The sequence below is a fragment of the Sorex araneus genome, chromosome 1 (genome assembly GCF_027595985.1).
Source record: "Sorex araneus isolate mSorAra2 chromosome 1, mSorAra2.pri, whole genome shotgun sequence".
NCBI lineage: Eukaryota > Metazoa > Chordata > Mammalia > Eulipotyphla > Soricidae > Sorex > Sorex araneus.
Genome location: NC_073302.1, coordinates 437,953,040 through 437,977,616, shown reverse-complemented (window position 1 = coordinate 437,977,616; position 24,577 = coordinate 437,953,040). Strand labels below are relative to the sequence as shown.

The window sequence follows — 24,577 nt, the reverse complement described above, 5'->3', positions numbered from 1 at the left end:
CCACGTGTGCCCTCGAAGTGGGGTATCACAGGAGACCCCACCATTGTGCACCTGCCTTTCATCAGCGGACTCACGTCTCGCTCCCGTGCATCCCCAGAGGGGTGTGGGGAGACGGGATGCCCGGGCTCCCAGCAGCCAGTGCGGGGGCAGGATGGTCAGGTGCGGGGGGCCGGAGGGAAAGGACAGTAGGGAGGGCATTTGCCTAGCACGTGGCTGATCCGGGTTCGATCCCCAGCATCCCATAGAGTCTCCCCAGCACTGCCAGGGGTCATTCCTGGGGGCAGAGCCAGGAGTAACCCCTGAGCATCACAGGCTGCTACCCAAACAGCAATAAATAAAGAAGATATCTTAAATATATATATATATATATATATACATAGTGAGGCGTGGGCCAGAGACAGCTCAAAGGGCTGAGCTCAGGCTTTGCGTGCAGGAGGCCCGGGCTCCGTCCCTGGCACCACATGGCTCCCTGACACCTCCAGCAGCACTGCTGGGTAAAGCCCCAAACCAAAGAAAAGATAAAGGATGGCACAGTCCAGTGGGGAAGCTGTTTGCCTTGCTATTGGCCGACCCCAGTTCCACCCTGAGCACCGCCAGGAGTGATCCCCGAGCATGGCAAGGTATCTCCCAAAAACCAAATATGTATCTCCGTGCTGGAGTCCGTTGTCTAATATATCTCTACACACTTACACACTCACACACAGACATACACACACACACACACACAGATACACACACACTTTAAGTATTGTACTTTTTTTTTTCTTTTTCTTTTTTTTTTTTTTTGCTTTTTGGGTCACACCCAGCAATGCTCAGGGGTTACTCCTGGCTTTGCACTCAGGAACTACTCCTGGCGGTGCTTGGGGGACCATATGGGATGCCGGGGATCGAACCCGGGTCGGCCGCGTGCAAGGCAAACGCCCTACCCGCTGTGCTATCGCTCTGGCCCCAAGTATTGTACTTTTTGAGGGGGAAGTCTGGGTGTCACATCTGGTTGTACTTAGGGATCACCCCTCCCTCCACACTCACACACACACACACACACACACACACACACACACACACACACACACACACACACACACACACACACACACACATACACGCGCACACACACCACCCCAGCTCTGGTCTTTGAGCCCCACAGGCACTGCCTCACTCTGGGCGCTCTGGTGTGGCTGCTGGGGTCTCCACCTGCTGCCCTGCCCCTCTGTGCCCAGGAGAGGGCCGGAGCCCTTCCTCAGGGCAGCCCAGCAGGTATTCTTGGAAGGGCCTGTCCCTGCGGGCGCCCTGGTTGGGTTCCTTGTGCCCCATCTCCCCCTTGGAGACCTGCCCAGCAGGAATCGACACCCTTCTCCAGCCCCCAGGCTGCCTCAGTCTAGGGTAAGCCCTGAGCAGGGCTGTGATCCCCCCAACCAGCCCTGCCCCTGACACCCCCCAAAACAGAGTCCTGGAAAAGGCGAGGGGGCTCATCAACCCGCGGACGGAAAAGCCCGAGTCCCAAGAGGTCCAATCCCAAGTTCCCCAAGGGCTCCCCCAGTTCTCCAGGCCCCCCTGAAGCCCAGGACAGAGTGAGCGGACCCCCGGCCATGCGGCCCATCGGGTGCCCACTTCCCGCTCCTCTGACTTTTCCAATGACAGAAAAGCCCTTTCACTCCCTGGACCTGGTCCCCGACTCCTGGGCTGAAATCTGACCCCCAGGCCTCCCAGCCCTCCCCAAAGCCCTCCCACCCACAGTCTCCAGCCGCCCCCGTCACTGTCCTGCTGAGAGAAAGGCGCGTCCACCCTCCCCCCCCCCCCCCCCGCCACCACAACCCCCCCAACCCGCCTGCGCGCTCACGTGCCCGCAGCCAAAAGGTGCGAATCCCGAGCTCGGTGCAGAGGTGTTGCGTGAACGTTCTGCAATCGGAGGCGCTGAGATAGGAACGCGGAAGAAATAATCACTGATTGGAGGACTAAGGCTCGCTCTGGCTCTTAGCAAAGGCAGAGGGCCTCGTGGACCTCCTTTTATTGATCATGGTACCTCTAAAGGGCGCAATATAGTGACGTCACCAAAGGCATCAAAAAATGGTACAGGGAGAACATTGAGACAATGGGAACATATTGTTTCCTTGTATGGGTAGGCCTATAGCCTCGGGAAAAGAATACAGAACTGAGAAGGGAAAGATACAAAACCGAAACTGAAACCTTCTTCAGGCACCTGGATTTACATCCCAAAGACTAGGCTGTGCTTGCCACTTCAAATACAAACTGGGCAGGCACCTGAAATCTGCATCCCAAAGACAAAGCTGGGCCTGCACCTGAAATCTACAATTTACAATATCAAAGGTCAGGCCTGGCTAACGCCATCTGCATGTCAAAGACCAGCCAGGCTTCTGTGAGAGAAGGAAAAACTGCTCTTTTCAGTATTCTGAAATTATTTTTCTGAAGGCAGCTTGAAGGGGGAAAATGTTCAGCTTCATCCAAACCAGTCAGGACACACGAGAAGTCTCGCCCATTTTCATGGGTCCCTATGTTCCTGTCCGTAGCACGGTACAGTATACATGGGCTCGCCCTGATAGCTCAGTCCAGCCCCAACACAGAGGGAACTGTAGACCTGCTGGACCTTCCACAAAAGAAAGCGAAAGGAAGATGGGGTCCCGCTGCAGCCCTAGGCGACAGGCGGGGCCAGGCTCAGATGCAATGCCCAGCCAAAGCCAGACTCCAGCATCCGCTGGCCGGGAGCGCCCAGGCTCCTCCCCCTCGTCCCCGTGTGGGGACAGCGCCTGGGCAGGGGCCCTGCAGTGGGGTCTGGGCTTGAGAAACCGAGGGGCTCTGACGGGACAGCCAACTGGGAAGCAGAGACACCTGGGACAGGCGCTTGCCTGGCCTGTTGTCCACCTGCAGTGGGTGCCCGATGCCACGTGGGGCACTGCCAGGAGTCTCAGTCAGGAGTAGCCTCTGAGCACTGTCAGGTTAGAAACAAACAAACCAACCCACAACACTCCCCCAACTAACAATAATGTGATTTCTGAGCCAGGTGTGGCCCCGCGGGCTGAGGGCTGTAGGAGGCCTGGGTCTGAGCCCCTCTGGGAGTGGCTCCTGAGCACTGTCCAATCGGCCCCATTCCCCCTTCCTGCCCGAGAGAAACGCTCAGGCAGACCCAGCCCACAGGATGGAGGGGCGATCACAGGGAGTCCGAGAGTCCAGTGTTGGCTCCTGATAACAGTGTCTGGAAAGAACAAGCCAGACCCTTCACCCAGCCCTACTGATGTAGGCAGGTAGATAGGGAAAGGCCCTTGGCAATGAAAATTGAGATTTAACAGAGTCTCTGGGAAGGGGACTCTTAAGATGTGCAGATTCAAGAAAACAAAAGACCCGGAAGAAACCATCAGCAGACCCTGAGGACAACAGACCCCTCCCCAGGGGGTTCCCCAAAGAAGGCCATCACCACTCCCAACCTCCCTAGTAACCTCCTTAGCAACGGACTTTTACCTGGGAAGAAGCCCCCACGTGGGGGCAGGTTGGAGAAACCCTATAAAGGCCACCTTGAACAAAGGAAGGGCGCACATATGCTGCCTGAGCCCATGTGCTGCTTGTGCCATGTGGCCGAGCACATGTGTCGCCCGCATCTCCCCCTCTTGAGATGTGTACTTTCATGCTTTCGTGTCCAGTGCTAGGATGTGTGTAGAGCTTCCTCCACTCTTGGAGAAGCCCGTGTTCTCCTTTGAGCGCGTTATTCTTACTATCACTCTCTCACTTATCCCTTCCTCCCTCTCTCAGAAACCTCTGAATAAAATCTTTCACTTCACTGCTTGTCTACTCCTGAAATTCTTTTCCGCGAGCGAGACAAGAACCCAGTTACCGTGGGTCCCGGGTGTTTGAGGCGGTTGGAGAGAAAGTGACCGTCTTTCTCCTCCCCGCTTCACGAAAGTCACCCGTGGGGCCCACCGACATCATTTTGGCGACCACGAAGGGACAGCAGTGAAGAAATCCACGAGGAAGGAGGTAATCTGTGGAAAATCTGCTGTGGATGTATGCTCCCTTGGAAATCTCTAGGGGGGATGAGGGAGGAATGTGATAACCTCTGTGTGAATGTGTGTGTGCATGAGCACCCTGATAGGTCCTCCTATCAGGCGTGATTTTGTGGCTCCACGACCTGGCACTCTTAAAGTCCCTCTAAGTCACGGAGCTCGAGTGGGCTGCCTGCGATTCCACGGAGAACATACGGTCAAGGGTGGTACTGGCATAGCTGCCGGTCGCAAGTCACAATGCTGAACCACTAAGGCTAAGTTCTCCACCGGCCAGGCAAGCATCTGAGTGGTCTCTGCAAAGAGGCACCCCTCCTTTGTCTGTCTCACGTCACTGTTCACTATGGGAGGAATGGGAGGGAAGCCCACTAGTGAGAATAATCCGGGAAACTAAAGTGAATCAACATCCAGGTAGAACATCCTTTCCCCACCCAGTCGCTGTCCGATTAAAGGATTAGCTAGAGGTCGATTGTAATGCTAATGAAGGCAGCCAGCATGTTTAGCTCTAGACAAAGTGAGACTGAAGAAAAAAAAAGGTAAAAGCAGGGAAGATGTAGCAAGCTAAGAAAGGCAGAACTTCTTTCAAGGAGCAGGGTTTCTTTAAGACCACAGCATTAGGTTCGGCTCGGGCACACAGCTGTGGGTCTGCCCGGTGCCAGGCCTGCCCAGGGACGCCTGCGGCAGAAGCAGAGGCCATTGATGGAGACGGTCCAAATCCAATGAGCCTCTGAGTGAGGGCCCATACTCGGGGGGTTAGAGTCCCCTCGGGAGAGGCCAAAGTGTAGGCCAATACTCGGGGGGTTAGAGTCCCCTCGGGAGAGGCCAAAGCGTAGGCCAATACTCGGGGGGTTAGAGTCCCCTCGGGAGAGGCCAAACCGTAGGCCAATACTCGGGGGGTTAGAGTCCCCTCGGGAATGGCCAAGGCCACTACGAGGGGTTAGAGTCCCCTCGGGAGAGGCCAAAGTGTAGGCCAATACTCGGGGGGTTAGAGTCCCCTCGGGAATGGCCAAGGCCACTACGAGGGGTTAGAGTCCCCTTGGGAGAGGCCGAAGCGAAGCCCTGGAGAGTAGTTTTTGCTCAAGAACCATCCTGTCTTAGGTTTTTTCTCTTCCCTAGGTTGTTTCTGGTACTCAAAAGAACATGGGCAACTCAACTTCAGTACCTAAAAATTCCCCTCTGGGTTGCTTGTTAAATTAAAACATTGGAAGAGCCTCCAGCTAGATAGTTTAAATAAGGAATATCTTGTCGACCTCTGTAACACCATATGGCTTGAATATAATCTAGAGCATGGGGAAAGATGGCCAGTGAATGGCAGTTTGCATTACCAGACCATTTTGCAGTCAGATCTTTTGCAAGTAATGAAAGAAGTAGGATTATCAGAGCAGAGAAGGATTTAATATCAAGAACGAAGAAGTGTGTCACTAAGGTGGTTTACCCCCACATTTGATAAGAAGATACTAGCTCCCTGCCTCAGAAGTAATCTTGATCTTAAAATGGTAACATCTGGCAACCTTAAGTTTCAACAACTTGGTCATAGTTTTGCCGGCTTGTATCAACAAAAGCGCTTTCTTGACCCATTTTTAACAAGCAGGAAACTGGCTGGTCAGGCAGAGAAACGGGGAGCAATGTTCCCAATCGGCCGACAGGGCTTAACTTTGCCCTGGGGACTTCTCCTTCCTTTCTCAGTCTGTCAGTCCTCTCCCTGCCATTTTTTTGAAGGGTCAGATCGATCGATCAAATGTATACATGTGCACATGTAGTGGTGTTTTTGTTAGTAAGTTCATTGTCTGTCTGTCTGTCTGTCTGTCTGTCTCTATGTGGAACACTTGAACTTGAGTGTTGGAGCCAGAGTGAAAATCAGCAGTAAAAATTAGACCAGGGAAAGCAGAATCACTACAAGAGATCAAAGTCGTATGTAGTCAAGCAATTTAAAGTGTTGAGGTGGTTTTTGGAACTTGTTAGACTGGGTTTAAACAAAGATTTCTTATCAGAATGTTGAGCCTACGGAGAATGCAAAATTCTCAATCTAGATTTCTTATTGTAAGAACATTAATGGCTATTAACAGTTGTAATTCTTCTGAACTTCAGAATCTGTACTATCTAGGAAGAGCTGCAGAAGTAATGGCTAAAACTAAAGTGAAATAAAGAGCTCAGAGGATCCAAGGCTTTATCTTACAAGACTCAGCCAATCTTAATGAGGAATTTAGCCAGTTTACAAACAGAGGTACAGAAGCCATCAAAATAAAGTTTTCTTATGTTTCCATAAACATTGACAGTCCAAGTGTTTTTTTCTATGCTATTATCAAAGTTAGTTAAAAAAGGAAAAAGGGGCTCTTTCTGTGTCAGAAAGCATGTTTGTATTGTGCAATTGTTAGAAAGCTCATGATTTGAAATAACTAAGGTACAAGAACTATTGAACTTAAGCCAAAGAAGGTTTACTCATGTTTCATAAAAAATGATGGTTTAAAGGTTATGCCGTTGTGTCAATGTACATATGCATCTATATTAGATTATTAGAATGTGAGCTGAAATAGTTGTGGTCAAAAACAGGTTTGAAGAGTAATGGTTTAGTTAAAATATGAGTTTCTAGAGTTATAAAATTGGTTGTAAAATTTATTCTACAAGTGTTTTATTTGATCTGAGACTTTTGGTAACTAAAATTTCTAGAGGTACTTAGCAAAGAATTATAACAGATTAATCTCAGGTGTTAGCCTGATAGTCTGAAGCCATAGCATTGGGCCTTGGTTAAAGTTTGAGATAAGAATGGAGTATTTCATGGAAAATGTGGGAAATTTTACTGACTATTGTTAAATCAGTCTGTCCAGTACATGAAAATGCATGTTATTATTCTGATAACTTTATTCATTGCAAAGCTTTGTCACCAGGTATCATATCTAGCTCTGACCATCACAGAGAAGTTTGTATGCAAGTGTGAGATCCTTAATATTTTATGGTAATCTATGAGTGTTTTAATCTTTATATTTGTGTTTTCCTAGAAATCAGAATTCTAAGATGTCTCCTGGTTAATTTCTAATGTGGAATGAACCTTTGCCCAATGAATATGTTGTAAGAACTTTAGTTGTGAGCATCTTTAAAGTTGTTGAATATCTATAGAACTGACCTAATGCTTTTGAAATAACACTGAAAGTAGTTTTGTCATGTTAAATGAAATGATTGATAACTAGTGTCCAAATTTGGGAAATCATGTTGTACTGAGTTCAGTAAAATAGGAGTTTAAACTTGTGGGACTATAAAGAATATAGATGTATGTCTTAAGTCAGAAAGATAATGGATGCAGATATCATCAGTTGGAAAAAGGAAAGGAATCCTGTTAAAGTGAAGTTGATTTTGAAATGAGTTGAAGGAAAGTTACAGGACAGAATGAACATAAAGGGAAGTGTAGAAGGTTTGAGGTTGTGTTTGAAGGAAAGAAACTGATCACTGTTTTAAGAAACTCTTTAAATCACATGCAGAATTGTTCTAGTATGTTTTTTGGTAAGATTTATGGAAGAGATATTGGATGGATTGTCTGGACTCCTGTTACAGTGCTCTTAGATAATTGAATTCTTCAAAAATTGCGGAAAATCAAGGGTTTTTCAAATGGGATTAAATGAATTAGACATGTTTAACTGTACACTGGACTTCCAGTACAGTGCTCTCATTAATAGGAAGTCAAGGTTTTCAACATGGGATTGAATGGGTTAAATATGATGTTAAATTGTACACTTTTCCTCTACAGATTTTAGCTTCTTTGACTAGGACCCACAACAAATGGGTGTGTTGCATCTCACTGTGAGTAAAGTGAAATGTTTGCTTTTCTCTTCTTTTGTACCTTCAGTATGTTTTTGATGCTTCATGGCACTATGTTGGTTTGCATAAATCCAGACAAAAGTCTTTCCTCTCTGTAATAGGGTCTACCCCTCATGCAGACAGGAAAATCAGTTATGGGACCCCAAAGCCCTCTTTCAGGGAAACAGTCAAGGGATTGGTCTAAATGACAGGAGCAGGTATTTAACAGGTACTGTTTCAAGTACCCTACAAACCTCAGGGAGACCCTAGAGGCCGGCTGGCTCAAGGAAAGAATGGAAATCATCACTGCTATGGAAAATGAGAAATCCGGCAATCTGTGTGACTGACACAATCTGGGCCTACTCAGCATCAAGAAAAACCCTGGAAACCAGGATCTCTCTCAGCCCTGAAGAAGGGAGGGGATGGACTCCTTTCTGCTAGGATGCATCTACGGAAAAGGCCACCTCCAGTTCAACCTGAAGGCTCGAGACCATCCAGTTCATCGTGGGACATTTATGGCCAGGCCTGGGTAACTCTGACGTGCCACGTAGAATTAATGCCATTATTGGTGTGCCTCCTGTCTTTAGCCAACCCCCAGGACTTCTCAGTAAATAATGGGGTACCCCAAATGGAGAGTTCTCCAATCTTGCTGTATTTATGCAAAAGAACAAGTCAGATTTGTTAAGCCATCAGGCAAATTTTAAAATGAAGGTGGAGAGAAAACCATGTTTCTGTAACTTGCTTTTTAAAGAATCAGATTCAAATTCTACAGAGTAATCTAGTAAATGTATTCTAATCTTGATCTAAAAGGTATCCCTTTTGGATAATTCAGGTACAATGTGTTTTACTGACTGTAAAGTAAGCAGTCTAGTCTGTGAGACTCAATGTTGAAGATGCTGTCACTAGTCTGACCAGGGTATTGGAAGCCAGAGCTTTAGTGGGGGGAATCTCAGCTCAAAGTGCAGAATTAATTGCTTTCCCCCAACCTGTCAATTGGCTACAGTGCCAAGTGTGGACATCTAAACTGGTTCTAAGTATTCACTTTTAGTTCTATGAACACAGTCATTTGGAGAGAACTAGAATTTTAACAGCTCTTAATTCTCGTTCCATCATGGGATTAATACCCCATCCAGAGAATACTCATCTAAGATACTCTGCAAAAGAGGAACAATAGGCATTGGAACAAGGTTTTCAAAAGGAAATTGATAGATAAAGGGTTACACTAAGCTTCCAACACTAGTGAAAGCCATCTTTCATGGGAAGGAACTCAGAACTGTGCTTTCTGTTTCATTGATGAATCGTGGGCCTCCTTTCCTAACACTTGTAACTTCAAGGAATTTACCAAGGAGAGGATTGGCAGCTTGACATCATGTAAATGATCAAACGCTCATATTCAAGGTATAAACATCTACTGCTTCCAAATGACAGCTTCAGTGGATGGGTAGCTTTTCCAACCTGAGAAGTGGTGTGGTGCTTCTAGGCCACTAGAAAAATCTGGACATAGGAAGTCATTTTCTATCAACCAATGGGTGAAGCAGTTATTGTTTTTTATGACAGAAATGGGTATGGCATTATGTTGCTTTGGGTTCTGTTGCTTTAACTCTTATGTTTCCTAAGACAGCAAACTATTTTGTCCTTACTAGGTCAGAAAGGACCTTCCACATCTCCAGAGTCTAATCATTTCAAAGTGCCATCCCTCAGTCTAATTGATCTGATCTTTTCTTTCAGATAACTTCAGGATCCCAACCAGTTCATTGCCTGGGGCACATAAGGTAGCATGAGGTTTCACCCCTTACATAGGCAGAGTCTGCGCCCCTCTGTCAGCATGAAGCAGCTTCAGAAGATGGATCACCGACCATTTTCCCCTTAAAGATTTAAGGTGGTGAAATCTCTAGGGGGGAATATGATGTAGGCAGGTAGATAGGGAAAGGCCCTTGGCAATGAAAATTGAGATTTAACAGAGTCTCTGGGAAGGGGACTCTTAAGATGTGCAGATTCAAGAAAACAAAAGACCCGGAAGAAACCATCAGCAGACCCTGAGGACAACAGACCCCTCCCCAGGGGGTTCCCCAAAGAAGGCCATCACCACTCCCAACCTCCCTAGTAACCTCCTTAGCAACGGACTTTTACCTGGGAAGAAGCCCCCACGTGGGGGCAGGTTGGAGAAACCCTATAAAGGCCACCTTGAACAAAGGAAGGGTGCGCATATGCTGCCTGAGCCCATGTGCTGCTTGTGCCATGTGGCCGAGCACATGTGTCGCCCGCATCTCCCCCTCTTGAGATGTGTACTTTCATGCTTTCGTGTCCAGTGCTAGGATGTGTGTAGAGCTTCCTCCACTCTTGGAGAAGCCCGTGTTCTCCTTTGAGCGCGTTATTCTTACTATCACTCTCTCACTTATCCCTTCCTCCCTCTCTCAGAAACCTCTGAATAAAATCTTTCACTTCACTGCTTGTCTACTCCTGAAATTCTTTTCCGCGAGCGAGACAAGAACCCAGTTACCGTGGGTCCCGGGTGTTTGAGGCGGTTGGAGAGAAAGTGACCGTCTTTCTCCTCCCCGCTTCACGAAAGTCACCCGTGGGGCCCACCGACATCACTACCTGGTAGCGCTTCCTGGGGGGAGAGACAAATGGCTCTTCCTCTCTGAGCCACTCGCGGAGGGCAGGGTGGGTGAGAGAACAGTTTGGGAATGTGGTGGAGGTGGGGAAGTGTTTTCTCCCTCCCCCCATCTCCTTCCTTCCTTCCTTCCTTCCTTCCTTCCTTCCTTCCTTCCTTCCTTCCTTCCTTCCTTCCTTCCTTCCTTCCTTCCTTGCTCCCTCCCTCCCTCCCTCCCTCCCTCTCAACCTTCCTTCCTTCCTTCCTTCCTTCCTTCCTTGCTCCCTCCCTCCCTCCCTCCCTCCCTCCCTTCAGGTTAGAAACAAACAAACCAACCCACAACAACACTCCCCCAAATAACAATAACGTGATTTCTGAGCCAGGTGTGGCCCCGAGGGCTGAGGGCTGTAGGAGGCCTGGGTCTGAGCCCCTCTGGGAGTGGCTCCTTCCTTCCTTCCTTCCTTCCTTCCTTCCTTCCTTCCTTCCTTCCTTCCTTCCTTCCTTCCTTCCTTCCTCCCTCCCTCCCTCCCTCCCTCCCTCCCTCCCTTCCTTCCTTCCTCCCTCCCTCCCTCCCTCCCTCTCTCCCTCCCTCTCTCCCTCCCTCCCTTCCTTCCTTCCTTCCTTCCTTCCTCCCTTTCTTCCTTCCTTCTTTCCTTTTTTCCTTCCTTCCTTCCTTCCTTCCTTCCTTCCTTTCCTACTGGTGGTTGCCCAGTGGTTACTCCTGGCTCTGTGCTCAGGTGATGGTTGGTACTGGAGCTTGAACTAGGGTCATCAAATGCCTGATACTCTACTATTTCAAGAGTCCTGTATCACTCTATCACTGTTATCACTGTTATCCCGCTGTTCATCTATTTGCTCGAGTGGGCACCAGTAACATCTTCACTGTGAGACTTGTTACTGTTTTTGGCATATCGGATACGCCATGGGTAGCTTGCCAGGCTCTGCCGTGCAGGTGAGTAAATAGGTTTTTTTTTGGGGGGGGGGTGGAAGGAGGGGTCACACCTGGTGATGCTCAGGGCTTACTTCCGGCTCTGCACTCAAACTGCTCGGGACGGTGCTGGGGACCATGTGGGTTGGTGGGACTGAACCCGGCGAGGCTGTTGCCGGGCAACCCTACCCTCTCTGCTATTGCTCGGCCCATACTGGTGACTTCTGGGGTTGCTCTATTAGCAGGGATTGGAATTTAGTTAGTTTTAACATGACTGTGTTCGTTTTGGAGCCACGTCCAGTGATGTTCAGGGATTACTCTTGACTGTGCTCAGGGATCACTCCTGGTAAGGCCCCGGGGACCATATATGGAACCGGGGTTGAACCCGGGTCGGCTGTGCACAAGGCGAGCCACCCAACCTGCTGTACTATTTTCTCTAAACATTTTTTTTTCTTTTTCGGTCCCAACCACAGTGATTACTCCTGGCTCTGCACTCAGGAATTACTCCTGGAGGTGCTCTGGGGACCTTATGGGATGCTGGGAATCAAACCCGGGGTGGTCTCGTGCAAGGCAAATGCCCTACTCGCTGTGCTATTGCTCCTGCCCACTCCAAACACAATTTTTTTTAACAGTAGTGGTTTCGAATGGGGATCCCGAAATCACATATGAATAATATCTATAATATCTATACATGTCTGGAGACACCTGGATTTTCTGATATCATTAAATTCCATGTAGTGAATATTGGTTACCAGTGACTGTCGGCATGCCAAACAAACGCAAATGGCGCTGGTGTTTAGAGTTGAGGGAACTTGCCCAAGATCGCACACACACACACACACACACACACACAAACTCACAGAACTGTAATGCAAACCCAGTTTACGCCGAAGTCCATGGGTCTAAATAATCATACGACTGAAATTCAAACATAAAAGTTTTGTAATTGCAGCTCACAGTGATTCAATTAAAAAATAATCAACAAGTCCCTAAACCACTTTCAGTGACTCACAATTAGTCTTCCTTTCAGAATTGGGACTCTGTATTTCAAGGGCCCGAGAGCCTTCATTCTTTCGAAGGGCAGAGGGGCTGGGAAGATGGTGTGTGGGTAGGACACCTGTCTTGCATGCAGATGGTCCGGGTTCGGCCCCTGGCATCCCAGGTGGTCCCGAGCCCTGCAGGAGTAATTCCTGGGTGCAGAGTGAATAGTAACCCTGAGCTTCGCCAACATTGGAAAGAGAAAAATTCTTGGTCTTTGCCAAGCTGCATATATTACTTTTTACCATTATCATGTATTACTTTTTGCTTTTTTTTTTCTTGCTTTTTGATTCACACCCAGTGATGCACAGGGCTTACTCCTGGCTCTGCACTAAGGATTACTCCTGGTGGTGCTCGGGGAACAATATGGGATGCTGGGGATCGAACCTGGGTGGGCCACGTGCAAGGCAAACGCCCTACCTGCTGTGCTATCACTCCAGCCCCTCAAGGATTACTTTTTTTTTTTAATTTTTTTAAAAATTTTATTGAATCACCATGTGGAGGGTTACATAGTTCTCAGGATTATGTCGGTTATACAATTCTCAAACACCCTTCCCTTCACCAGTGCCCATCTTCCATCACCAACCCCCCCAGTATGCCTGCCGCCCCCTCCCACCTCCCCAGTCCCCACCCTTGTACTTGATAAGTTTCACTTTGTTTACGCCTTATCTTCATTACATTCCATATTTCTTTTTTATTTATTTATTTATTTATTTTTAATTAGAGAATCACCGTGAGGGTACAGTTACAGATTTATACAATTTTGTGCTTATACTTCCCTCATACAAAGTTTGGGAACCCATCCCTTCACCAGTGCCCATTCTCCACCACCCGTAAACCCAGTGTCCCTCCCACCCTCCCCAATCCCATCTCCCCCCCACCCCACCTGCCACTGTGGCAAGGCATTCCCTTCTGTTTTCTCTCTCTAATTAGCTGTTGTGGTTTGCAATAAAGGTGTTGAGTGGCCGCTGTGCTCAGTCTCTAGCCCTCATTCAGCCCGCAAGTCCCTTCCCCCACATGGCCTTCGACTACAATGTAGTTGGTGATCGCTTCTCTGAGTTGCCCTTTCCCCGGAATGTGAGGCCAGCCTCGAAGCCATGGGGTCAACCTCCTGGTACTTATTTCTACAGTTCTTGGGTGTTAGTCTCCCACTCTGTTATTCTATATACCATAGATGAGTGCAATCTTTCTATGTCTGTCTCTCTCTTTCTGACTCATTTCACTCAGCATGAAACTTTTCATGCCCATCCACTTGACTACAAAATTCTTGACCTCCTTTTTTCTAACAGCTGCATAGTATTCCATTGTATAGATGTACCAAAGTTTTCAAGGATTACTTTTGACCACTGAAAAACTCGAGGCTAAAGAACCTCTCTCCAGCCTGACATCAGCAACAATGAAAACTTCAAGTCCTGGGAGTTGCTTTTTGAAACACAAGTAGGGAGGGAGAATAATGCCCTAGGCTCTAGAAGCCGGTCCTTCCCTTCCTGCCGGAAAACCTAGTTTCTGCAGGTGGCTGGTGCGTTTCAATGTGCAAAAGGAATTTCCATCCTGAAGATATGAAAAGCTTGTTTCAGGATCCCCTAGCCTTCCCAGCCTGGGCACTTTGCTTGGCCAACTTTGGTCCTCGTTTGAGGTGTTTTGTTGTCAGGTTTTAGTGGTGTCACTGGCCATGCAGCTTCGGGTTCGTGTCCTGTGTTAGGGGTCAGGTGGCAGGGTCAGGTGTTTACCCTTTCCAGATGGCCCTGTGCTTGACAACGCCCTCCCCTCCCCTCCCCTCCCCCTGGGCAGGGAAAGGGATGTCTCTATTTTGATTTTGCTTCCCAGCCCCACATTCTTGGCTAAAGTGGAAGTCAGCCTGACCTCTGGGGTCAGCGTTGTCCCCAAAATCTGGTCCTGGAGGCATCTCAGCCTTCATTGTGGCCCTGTGCCGGGGTGGGGTGTGGCGGGGGTCCATGGTGTCCGGAAGGGGGTCGTGCGCGTTGCTGTACAGGAGCTCTCTGGCCGCAGAGAGAGCGTCGGGCTGAGGCGCTTGCCGTGGGTGCTGCTGTCGGGTCCCTCCCTGGCACGAGGTCCTTGAGTGCAGTCGGGGAGGCCAGAGCAGCCCTGGGTGAGCCCCAGACAGCAGCAGAAGGCTTTCATGCCTGTGCGAGTCGCACCCAGGGCTTCTCCCATGCCAGGGCTGTGCTCGGTGCTGGTTCAATTTCCCCCCGCCTTTTTGGGCCATACCCGCCTGTGCTAAGGGCGTACTGTCGACCGGGCTGGGGGCGTCTACAAGGGGCTGCCAGGGATCGAACCTGGGTGGGCCTTGAGCAAGGCAGGCGTCCTCCCCGCTGTGCCACCTCTGCAGCCCAGCTGCTGCTCACGAAATGCACCCGGTGTCCTGGCACCTGCCCGCCAGCAGCAGTTTCATTCTCAGCAGTCAGAGGTTGGCGCTATCTCGGTGTCTCGGTGGAGGAAACAGTCACTCTCAGCTGTGGCTTCCTGGGGGGTCCCCCAGGCCCTGCCTGACCCCCGTGCTGACTCCACTGTCCTCGACTGCAGAACAGGCTCTCCGCCAGCCCTGCCCCTGTCCCCCTTCCCTCCATTGCTTCTGCAGCCCTAGAGGGAACAATATGCACTTCCCCCATTGGGGGGCAAAGCGGGGTCCCTCCCAGAAGTGCTCAGGGCTCATCAGGGCTCTGCTTGGGGGGGCATATGTGCTCCTTGGGGTTGGAACCCAAAGACAAAACCCAAAATCCAGGGAGGAAGGCCAGAGAGAGAGTCCCGGGGCTGAGCCTCACATCCCGCTGACCCTGATGAGAAGCCCCCTGGCACCTTGCATTGTCCTCGAAGAACCACTAGGGGTCACTCCTGAGCACAGAACCAGGAGTATCTCCTGAGCACTCCTTGATGTGCCTACACACACACACACACACACACACACACACACACACACACACACACACCCTTCCACCACAACTAAAAACTAGTGAGAAGAAATTGGGGTTTGGGGCCGTACCCTGAAGTGCTCAGGAGCTAATCCCCGTTGGTGCTCAGGGACCTCGTGTGGTGCAGGGCTGAACCCGGTCGGCTGGTACAGGTAAGAGCCTTCCCCCCGTGCTCTCTTGGATGGTGGAATTGGGATCGTAGATTCCTTTCGTACATAACCGACACCAAGTGCTGCAGGAGGCGCCTTTGGGGGAGGTCAGGCCACACCCGGTGGTGCTCGGGGATCGCTCCTGGGAGTCGTTGGGCCTCAGGGCTCAGAAGCGATCCTGGGGGAACACTCTGGCCATGCTCTGAACTGGAGTTGCCGGGGGCCGTCCCGGGCAGACGGTTCCCTGCCGGTGCTGGGGTTGGCCCAGCTCCGCTGGCCCTAGGGTCCTGTGCTGCATCTCAGCGGACAACCAGCTGTGTCCAGTAGCTTTATTGCTCACGGGGTCTGCAGGGCCTACGAGGCCAGGATCGGTCTGATACTCGGTACACACTGAGGTGCTCTGCAGACACTGGCGACTCTGTCCCAGGTCAAGGGACAGCGGGCAGGTGACTCCGACTCTGCACAGTTAGAGTGGACCATGTCGTGTCCGAGGAGGTGGGCACACAGGGCAGCCGCTGACCCAGCAGGACGCGCCCCCACCCTCACCAGCATTCGGGCCTGTCGCTGCTCCCTGTGCCCAGGCCGGGTTCCTGGAGATGGCTCCGGAATGTTCCAGACCTCCTGTCTCCTCCCTTGTCTTCTCATCACTCTTCAGTCAGGGCCGAAGGGGAAGCGCCCCTGGGGTACTCAGACCGTCTGTGGGAGAGCACCGGCCCCCACTGCGACCCGGGCAGCTCCCTGGCGTCTGCAGGAGAGAAAAGGCCCAGGGGACGTGCCAGAGCAAACCTGTCCTGTCCAGTCTGGCTGTGCCCGGGAGGCCAGCAGAGGGACTCGGCCCTCCTCGGAGGGGGAAGGCAAGTGGCAAGCAGCTCCGGACCTGGGGTGGGGCAGAAACAAGGCACTCGGCAGACACTGGGGAATTTTGCAGACTCTGGGTACTCTGCAGACACTGGGTACTGTACAGATTGGGTAATCTAGTAAAGCTGAGACACAGCAGACACCAGGGTACTCTGCAAACACCGAGGCCCTCTGCACACAGAGGTACTCTGCAGACCGTGGGTACTCTACAGACACGGGTACTTGGCAGACACTGGGTATATTCTGCCCACATGGGTACTGGGCAGACCCCGGGAGCGCGCTCAGCAGGAGCACTTGCTCTTGTTGCTTACACCCTGCGAATCCAGTCTCACAGTCTGGGAATGCAGGCTCGCACACTGGAAATCCAGTGTCGCACCCCAGAAATCCAGTCTCAGACTCCGGGAATTCAGTCTCCTACTCTGGAAATCCAGTCTTGCACCCTGGGAGCCCTGACTCGCACCCTGGGATCCCCGTCTCGAACCCTGGGAGCCCTGTCTCGCACCCTGGGAGCCCTGACTCGAACCCTGGGAGCCCTGACTCGCACCCTGGGAGCCCTGTCTCGCACCCTGGGAGCCCTGGGAGCGGGGGGCCCGCACGATGGCCGTGGAGTGGGGGACGCTGCTCAGGGCGGGCAGACTTTTGCGGGCGATCAGCACCCTGGCCATGAGCTGGAAGGCCTCGTTGATGTTCCTGGACTCCTTGGCCGAGGTCTCGAGCGCCGCCAGGAGGCCGTGCTTCTCTGCCATTGCGCAGGCTTCCTCGAACAGCACCTGCCGCTTCTCCCACAGGTCAGACTTGGTCCCTGGGGGGAGGGAGGGAGAAGTCGGGAGCCAGTGAACCGCTTATTCCAGTTTGTTTTTTCTAAACAGACTTTGAGGATTGCATTTCAGATGGGGCCGTGGCACTCCAGCCTTCCAAGCACGAGGCCTGGAGTTGGACCCCTGAGCCGAGCTTGGTCCCAGCAGCTCCGCCCTCAGACCTGGTGCAGCAACACAGGAGCAGGTGTGTGCAAGCATCCAGCTGGGACAGTGCCACTCCCCCCAGCCCCCAGCCAGTAACGACATCCCCTCACTGCAGTACAAGGACATTCACCCTGGCACACAAAACTCAAACACCATCGTGGGTAGCACGAAAGGGGGCACTGTCGAGCCCATCTTCTGCCAGTGCCAACACAGGGACAGCCAGAGGGGCGTGTTCTTGTCTCTGCTTTCATGATGAAGAAAGCTTTTACTGGAACTCGGTGGGAGACATGTGTGTTCAAGAGAGAACACGGGCTTGTCCACAGTGGGGACAGGCCAGCGACATCTGTGCTCGAGAACACGGGCTTGCAGAGGTGCGTGTTTTAGTGGTACGACAGGTCTCTGCTCTGAAGACCTGGTGGTGCTCAGGGCTGACTCCTGGCTCTGTGCTCAGGGATGACTCCCGGCAGTGCTTGGGGACCGGATGTGGGTCAGCTGCATGCGACATCTGTGTCCTGGCCCTGTGCTTTGTCTGAGCCCTAGGATGTTTTTCCCAGTCGAGAATCTAGACAGTAAACTGCGCAGATGCGCATCCCCTCCGCACTGACAGTGTCTGTGACCCCATCTCAGCACTCGCGGAACAGGCCCAGTTCCCCAGAGAGCCCAGGACCGAGGGGGCTGGCCGAGGGGGGCGTCCAGCTCTGCACCTCCATCCCGCAGGGGGACTAGGATGTCTCGAGGCGGCATCCAAAGAGAAGCTCCCAGGGACGGAGGATTTCTTGCCTGTGTTGACAGTGAAAGCAGGCGGGGCCGGTTCCTCCACCTGGTTTTCATTGCTGTCCCCTGAGGGGCCTTGTAGCCCACCTCTGTCTCCCAGCTCCCCCTTTACTCCCCTCCCAGGAAGAACTTGACAACAGTTGAATGGAAACCAGGATCCATTTGCAGGAAGTTGCAAATACACAGATCCTGGGAACCACCCAGTCCCCCGTGGGCCACCTCTAGCCAAGGCACGAGATCAAAACCAGGAAATCACCCCTGACATGACCCACAGATATGACTCAGAGCCTGCCAGCCACACTTGCATGCCTGTGTTGTGTGTGTGTGTGTGAATGTGAATGTGTTGGAATATGTATATGCATGCGCATATATGTGAGTATGCATGTGGATGTGTGCATGTGTGTACACATGTATAGGTTTGCATATGTATCACTGTAGCCCCGTTGCATATCGATTTGCTCGAGCAGGCACCAGTAATGTCTCCATTGTGAGACTTGTTACTGTTTTTGGCATTTGAATACACCATGGGGAGCTTGCCAGGCTCTGCCATGTGGGCAGGATACTCTCAGTAGTTTACCGTGCTCTCCGAGAGGAATGGAGGCAAAAAAAAATTGTCTATGTGGGGCTGGAGCGATAGCACAGCGGGTAGGGCGTTTGCACAGGGCCGACCCGGGTTCTAATCCCAGCATCCCATATGGTCCCCTGAGCAACGCCAGGGTAATTCCTGAGTGCAAAGCCAGGAGTAACCCCTGTGCATCGCCGGGTGTGACCCAAAAAGAAAAAAAAAGAAAAAAAAATTGTCTATGTAATAAGTGTAAATAGGGGGTGGGGGCATGTTCAACAGTGCTCAGGGCTTACTGTGACTCTGTTCAGGGTCCACTCCTGGTGTGGTGCCAGGGATCAAGCCAGGGCACGAGCAAGGCAAGGCAAGGGACTTAACCCTGCAGCACGTCTCCCACCTCTGCTCCCACTCCGTCAGGTCTGGCCCCGTGGACTGGGACAGAGCCAGTCCTCCGTCCTTCCTCCTCCTTCCCAGGCCAGCTGTGCGGCTCACCCTCCTGCTGCCACACTCCATCCCGCATACGGGCGTGTCTCTGGCGTCCCCGGGAATACAGCTGCACGCAGCCAGGTGTGTGGACGCGGCCATTGCAGGGTGCAGCCGCTAGTGAGCCCCACCACCCAAGGAGCACTGGAGTCAGGAGTGTGGCCCAACCAAGGGGCAATACTCCCTGCAAGGGTCAGGACCCTGACGCCTGAGTACTGCAGCCTCGTGCACGCGCGCCCCCTGGTGGCCATAACGGACTGACAGGGATGGGAAGGGGATGAACTATGACTGGGATCAGTCAAACTGGCCAGTGCCATGTGGCTGGAGAGAATCTTCCAGAGTGCAGCAGGCAAAGGCAGGTCTGGTCCTGGGCACAGCCCCCACCCCAGCAGCAGCCTTGGTGTGCCAGACACAGCCGCAAGGAAGGCCTTGCAGCAGATTCAAATCTGTCCCCTTTTCGGGGTGGGGGGATAGGAAGTTTGGATGACACCTGGTGACACTCAGGCTTAGTCCTGGTCTGTGCTCAGGGATCACTCCTGGTGGGGCTTAGAGAACATATGTGGTGCTGGGGATCGAACCCAGGTCAGCTGTGACATCAAGTGCCCTCCCCGCTGTGTTGTGACTCTGCCCTCCTGAGCACGCCTGATGTGCCAGGAGTAAGTGCTCTTTACCTCATTAGATGTTGATTTTTGCAGGGGGGCTCTCCTGGCAGTGTTCAGGGGCTACTCCTGGCTGTGGGCTCGGGGCTTTGAACCCAGAGTCACAGCAGAGGGATCTCTCCTGCCCTCATTAAATCATTTTATTGTGTGTGTGGGGTGGGGTGGGATTTGGCTCTGTGCTCAGGAGTGCCCCCTGGCAGTGCTCGGGGAAGCCTCTGTGGGGTGGGCAGCTGCTAGCCCAAGGCCCTGCCAGCTGGATTCCTTCACACGAGGAGTCTGAGTGGTCCTGGGCTCTGCTCAGCGCAGGGGACGCCTCTGGCCCTCGGACCCTGCGGGGCAGCGGGGCAGGAAGAGCCGACAGAGGAAGCAGCCCCGTGGCAGAGAGCCGAGCCCCGAGGAGGGGAAGGAAGCTCTGCTGGCACAACTGAAGCGACAGGAGTGGCCGGAAAGGGCTGGCACTTTGCCAGATGACGCCGCAGCCGAGAGTGTCCGGGCTGACCCCGCTGCTGCCTCTCTGCTCCTGAACCCCTTGTCGGGGCTGGCCAGGGGTCCTTTCGTGTGTGTGTGGAGGGGGCGGTGATTGAACCCACAGGGGGCAATGCTCAGGGCGAGCCCTGCTTGGTCCTGGGGCTCCTGGGGTGTGTTGCTGGTGGTTTTGGGGACCATGTGGTGCAGGGATGGGACCTGGTCGGCCTCAGGCAAGCCCAGGGCACTACTTTTTTTTTTTTTTCTTTTTGGGTCACACCCAGCAATGCTCAGGGGTTACTCCTGATTTAGCAGTCAGAAATTACTCCTGGCGGTGCTTGGGGGACCATATGGGATGCTGGGAATTGAACCCAGGTTGGCTGCTTGCAAGGCAAACGCCCTACCCGCTGTGCTATCGCTCCAGCCCATGACTTACTTCTCATACTATCTCCAGCCTGCAGAGCTTTTTTTCCTTAACAAATTAGCACCCCATGCTCATGCCCCGCGGGTCAGTGACTCTGATGCTACTTCCTGGGCCAGACCTGCCCTGAGGTGCTGTCTACTGCTGTGCTTTCTGGGCTGGGGGCTCGATCCCTCTCAGGCCCAGGGGTCAAAGTAGCGTCTCATCCATTCTCGGCCTGGACTCTACCACTGATCTCCCTTCCAGCCTCAGCCCTGCTTGTTCCTTTGCGGTGTGTGTGTGTGTGTGTGTGTGTGTGTGTGTGTGTGTCTGTGTGTGTGTGTGTGTGTGTGTGTGTGTCTGTGTGTGTGTGTTTGTATGTGTATGTGTATGTAGGGGGGGAAGCACCAGACATGTACCCCGCAGTGCTCTGGGGCCCTGGGGGTGCTGGGAATCAAACTCAAGGCATTTGCGCAGGCCAAGATCGGTCTCGCCGGGTCCAGCTGCCTCCTAGCCACTGCCACGTGCTCCATGAGCACTGCGCGTCCCAGAGAGCTGAGCCCCAGCACGGGGCTGGCGGGGTCCCTCAGCCTCGAGGCTCCCATACAGACCCATCAGCATGATGACCAGGTTGGCGGCTCTGTACTTCTTCACCTCGTCAATCCAGTGCGGAACAGACTCGAAGGAGGAGCGCTGCGTGATGTCGTAGGCGATGATGGCCGCGTGCGCCCTGCGGTAGTAGCTCCGTGTGATGGCCCGGTAGCTCTCCTGGACTGCGGGGTCCCACAGCTGCATCTGGAGGGGGCGGGAGCAGAGGGAGTCGGGGGTGGCCCACCTGACGGGCACAGCTCCCTCAACTCTGAAAAACAGTTTCCTGGAGTCACAGAACTGCAGGGAGGGCGCTTGCCTGCTCCTCCTGGCCAATCCGGGTTCGATCACCCGCACTCCATGGAGGCCCGGACACCCCTCCAGGAGTGATTCCTGAGCACCACTGGGGGTGGATCAAAAAATCCAAAATAAAAGGCAGTTTCAGGGTCAGAGAGATGGTACAGCAGGAAGGCGGTGCCTTTCACGTGGCTGATACAGGTTCAACCCCCGGCAGCCCCCATGGTCCCCGAGCCCTGCCAGGGGGATTCCTGAGTGGAGCCAGGAGCCACCCCCGAGTATTGGCAGTGTGGCTCCAAAATACATAAGTAAGTAAGGCGGCTCTCTGGGCCTCCTTTCTAGGATATGGGCTCAGGGATCTGGTGCCGCCTGGGTTGTTATTTCCTGTTCCTCCCCGACACCAAGGTATGCCCAGGCTTCGGGGTCTCCACCGGAGGCGCCCTGGCTGGGAGGGTGAACCTGTTGTCCTGAGGTTTCGTGTCTTTTGCTCTTTTATAAAAAATCCTTTTGGTTTTGGCCACACCCAGTGATTGTCCTCGCTGGGTGCTCGCAGTTGCTCCCCGATGTGCTCAGGGAAGCGGGTAACGCTCTCCCTCTGGCGCTAAGATTGTGTTATTTTGTCCACACACCCAGCTCTGCTCCGGGTTTACTCCTGGCTCTGTGCTCAAGAGCTCATTCTTGCAGTGCTGAGGTTTGCACCCCTTTGACCCCTGACAGTGCATGCAGAGCCCGGACCTGCCAGGAGGGATCCCTGAACATCATGTGACATGGCCGGAAACCAAAACCAAATAAGCGAAAGGAGAACAAAGAAAACAAATTGGTCACTTTCCAAGTCTCGTGTGTACGACTAGTTCTGTGCACTTTGTTCACGGTATCTGCGTGTGCAGGAATTTGACTCCTGGTAGCCATAGAGAAGTGGACACACCTGCCCTTTACATGGTGACATGGAGGGATGGTTTCTTTCATGCTTTCCCCATCCCGATGCTTTGATTTTAAAGACCCCAGGACTTGGAGGTGGGGGGCTGATACTGTAAGAGGTTCCTGTTCTCTCTTTACCCCACTCCTTCCTTGAACTCATATCTCCTTGAGGAAACCCGGGCCCAGCCCCGAAACCTTCACTTTCTTGCCGTCGATGTCCAGGGAGCGCACGGTGATGTCCACACCAATGGTGTTCTGCTGTGCCTCGCTGTAGACCCCGGAGGCGAAGTGCTGCACCAAACACGTCTTGCCCACGTTGGCGTCCCCGATGACAATGACCTTGAACTTGAAGTCAAAGTTCTTGTCCAGGGCCATGGTGAGGTTGGGGAACTGTGACTCTGATCGCTGGCTCTGAGTTCAAGAGAAAAGGAGAGACCCGCTGAGTCACCAGGAGATGCCCCGTGACCGTCAGCACGCCTGCCCGCGGGGGACCCATACACATGTTGAGGGGAGCCAGACTCAAAGCTTCCCCCGCCGTCCTCTGCCTGGCCCTGTGCACGGTCAGCACTGAGATGACGCTGGGATGGAAACCCTAGTCGGAGAGACCGCGTGTGCCTGCGAAGTGGGGTATCACAGGAGACCCCACCATTGTGCACCTGCCTTTCATCAGCGGACTCACATCTCGCTCCTGTGCACCCCCAGAGTGGTGTGGGGAGACGGGATGCCCAGGCTCCCAGCAGCCAGTGCGGGGGCAGGATGGTCAGGTGCGGGGGCTGGAGGGAAAGGACAGTAGGGAGGGCATTTGCCTAGCACGTGGCTGATCCGGTTCAATCCCCAGCATCTCATAGGGTCCCCCCAGCACTGCCAGGGGTCATTCCTGAGGGCAGAGCCAGGAGTAAGCCCTGAGCATCACAGGCTGTGACCCAAACAGCAATAAATAAAGAAGATATCTTAAAATATATATATATATACTACTGGGGCTGGAGCAATAGCACCGCGGGTACGGCGTTTGCCTTGCACGTGGCCGACCCAGGTTCAATTCCCAGCATCCCATATGGTCCCCTGAGCACTGCCAGGAGTGATTCCTGAGTGCAGAGCCAGGAGTAACCCCTGTGCATCGCCAGGTGTGACCCAAAAAGGAAAAAAAAATATATATATATATATATGTACATATATACATAGGCGTGGGCCAGAGAGAGCTCAAAGGGCTGAGCTCAGGCTTTGCGTGCAGGAGGCCCGGGCTCCGTCCCTGGCACCACATGGTTCCCTGACACCTCCAGCAGCACTGCTGGGTAAAGCCCCGAACCGAAGAAAAGATAAAGGTTGGCACAGTCTAGCGGGGAGGCTGTTTTCCTTGCGATTGGCCGACCCCAGTTCCACCCCGAGCACCGCCAGGAGTGATCCCCGAGCATGGCAATGTATCGCCCAAAAACCAAATATGTATCTACATTGCTGGACTCCATTTTCTAATATATCTCTACACACATGCACACTCACACACAGACACACACACACTTTACATATTGTACTTTTTTTTTTGCTTTTTGGGTCACACCCAGGGATGCTCAGGGGTCACTCCTAGCTGTGCACACAGGTATTACTCCTGGCCGTGTTAGGGGACCATATGGGATGCTGGGAATTGACCCCGGGTCAGCCACGTGCAAGGCAAATGCCCTTGTGTGCTATCACTCCAGCCCCCATATTGTACTTTTTGAGGGGGAAGTCTGGGTGTCACATCTGGTTGTGCTCAGGGATCACCCCTCCCTACACACACACATAAACACACACACACACAGACACACACACACATAAATGCACACACACAACTCCTGTGCTCTGGTCTTTGAGCCCCGCAGGCACTGCCTCACTCTGGGCGCTCTGGTGTGGCTGTTGGGGTGCCCTTGCCCCCCCCGCCGGGGTCTCCACCTGCTGCCCTGCGCCTCTGTGCCCAGGAGACCGGCCTGAGCCCTTCCTCATGACAGCCCAGCAGATACTCCAGCAGGGCCCATCCCTGTTGCCTTCTGCTGCTCCCTGGGGCGGGCGCCCTGGTTAGTTCCTTGTGTCCCATCTCTGGCTTGGAGACCTGCCCAGCAGGAATCGACACCCTTCTCCAGCCCCCAGGCTGCCTCAGTCTAGGGTAAGCCCTGAGCAGGGCTGTGATCCCCCCAACCAGC

The 24,577-nt window shown here is 52.7% G+C and overlaps 1 protein-coding gene across 1 annotated transcript; it reads right to left on the bottom strand.

Moving 5' to 3' along the window:
• Positions 1 to 15,603: 15,603 nt before the first annotated feature.
• Positions 15,604 to 22,778, bottom strand: LOC129402529 (ras-related protein Rab-19-like). Its single transcript, XM_055129461.1, has 4 exons — positions 22,599 to 22,778; positions 21,212 to 21,395; positions 16,861 to 17,097; positions 15,604 to 15,644 (listed from the first exon to the last, which is right to left on the bottom strand). The coding sequence occupies exons 1-4, from the start codon at positions 22,776 to 22,778 to the stop codon at positions 15,604 to 15,606; spliced, it is 642 nt and encodes a 213-aa protein (XP_054985436.1).
• Positions 22,779 to 24,577: the final 1,799 nt, after the last annotated feature.

What these genes read in the sequence shown, in the direction of transcription:
- LOC129402529 (XM_055129461.1), bottom strand. Translation starts at nt 22,778, where the DNA reads ATGGCCCTGGACAAGAACTTTGACTTCAAGTTCAAGGTCATTGTCATC. An exon ending in TCGACGGCAAGAAAGTGAAG is followed by an intron (nt 21,396 to 22,598) that starts GTTTCGGGGCTG and finishes CGCCCCCTCCAG; the next exon opens with ATGCAGCTGTGGGACCCCGC. An exon ending in CCGCTCCCAGGGCTCCCAGG is followed by an intron (nt 15,645 to 16,860) that starts GTGCGAGACAGG and finishes CGGCAACTCCAG; the next exon opens with TTCAGAGCATGGCCAGAGTG.